Source organism: Bison bison, unplaced genomic scaffold (genome assembly GCF_000754665.1).
Source record: "Bison bison bison isolate TAMUID 2011002044 unplaced genomic scaffold, Bison_UMD1.0 scf7180017860427, whole genome shotgun sequence".
NCBI lineage: Eukaryota > Metazoa > Chordata > Mammalia > Artiodactyla > Bovidae > Bison > Bison bison.
Window position 1 is genome coordinate 58,402 of NW_011490999.1, and position 1,494 is coordinate 59,895.

Below are 1,494 nucleotides of genomic sequence, written 5' to 3' on the forward strand. Positions count from 1 at the left end.
GAGGCCGCTGTGCGAGCGCCGGTGCTTGGCCAGGCTCTTGCTCTGCGTGAAGCTGCGGCCGCAATCGGGGCAGGCGTAGGGCTTCTCGCCCGTGTGGATGCGCTGGTGCTGCATGAGGTTGGAGCTCCAGCTGAAGCGCTTGCCGCACTCAGAGCAGGCATAGGGCTTCTCGCCCGTGTGGATGCGCCGGTGCTGCACCAGGTGCGAGCTCTGCGAGAAGGTCTTGCCGCAGTCGGCGCAGGCGTTGGGCCGCTCGCCAGTGTGCGTGCGCTGGTGCCGCGTCAGCTTGGACCAGTGGCTGAAGCTCTTGCCGCACTCGTTGCAGATGTAGGGCGCGGGCGGCCGCGGCCGGGGCGGAGGGCCGGCGGGGGCCGCCGATGGGGAAGGGGACAGCTTGGTCGGGGGCCAGCTGGGGACGTCGTCGTCATCCATGATGAGGATGTCCACTGCAAGGAAGCGGGGAGAGGACGTCAGAGAGCCCGCGGAGGGCGGCTGGGGCTGCTTCCCTGCCGCGCTTCGAGGCCTCGGGAACCGGCTCCCCTCCACCAGGCCGGGGGCGGCACCTCGGAGCGCCGAGAACCGGGCCTGCAGCTGCCAGGCCTGCCCCGGGCAGACGTGCTCGCTCAATCCCCATCCCCACACCCCCCAGTTTCCTGCGTTTTACCAAACACTCCATAACCATCCCCTAGGGCTTCGCCTTCCTTCACAGCCGTTTCCCCCACACCCAGAACAATGCCCGGGACTTGGTGGGGATTCCAGAAATGTCTGCTAAAGGAATCAACAGAATCGAACGGGGCTGCGCGTGGAGGGCTAGGTAAGGCCCTAGTACAGAATGATCCCTGAGGCAGGAGACCCTCGCACCAGGCGGCTCTCATCTCGGCCCGGGAAAGGACGGTGTCACATTTGGGTTCTGGGAAGACGACCGTGGCTGCGGGGGTCGGACTGGTTAATGAGAGCACAGCAGGAGAGCCCTGACTACCCCCCCCCCACTAACTGGGGGTGCAACCCCACACCCCGCAACCTCTATCACAGACGTCCTCAGCCTGGGCCCTGGTTCTGTGGGCCCTGTGTGCCCAGTGGAGACAAGAAAGGAGCGCGGGGCCTCGTTCCCGGCGCCTGCGAACCGAGGACACCACCTCGGACACCTCCGCGGGCCGACTGCCCGACAAAGCCTTAATACATTTACACCGCCCCTCGCCCGGGCGGCCTCCGGGGAGAGATGAGCGGCTCCACGAGATCTGGGTGCACCCTCGGCGACATCTGCCTTCCCTGTGCGACTCGGGCCTGAGCTACAGAATGGAGACGGATTTAGGGGGCTCCAGCTCAGACACCTGCCAGGGGCCAGAGCTCGGGCCCAGCCCCGCCCACCATCCTCCGGCTCCACCCCCTAGGCGTGGCCTCGCCCCCCACACGGCCCCGCCCACCAGTCTCCGGCTCCACCCCTGGGCACAGCCCCTCCCACACTCGGACCCAGCCTCGCCCCGGCATAGCCCC

The 1,494-nt window shown here is 67.5% G+C and overlaps 1 protein-coding gene across 1 annotated transcript in view; it reads right to left on the reverse strand.

The window, feature by feature from the left end:
• The window catches only part of ZNF787 (zinc finger protein 787), a 14,742-nt gene that overhangs the window by 753 nt on the left and 12,495 nt on the right, over window positions 1-1,494 (reverse strand). The window contains exon 3 of the mRNA XM_010832148.1: window positions 1-446. Within this exon, the coding sequence (XP_010830450.1) occupies window positions 1-446 (446 nt within the window). The remainder of the gene's footprint in view (window positions 447-1,494) is intronic.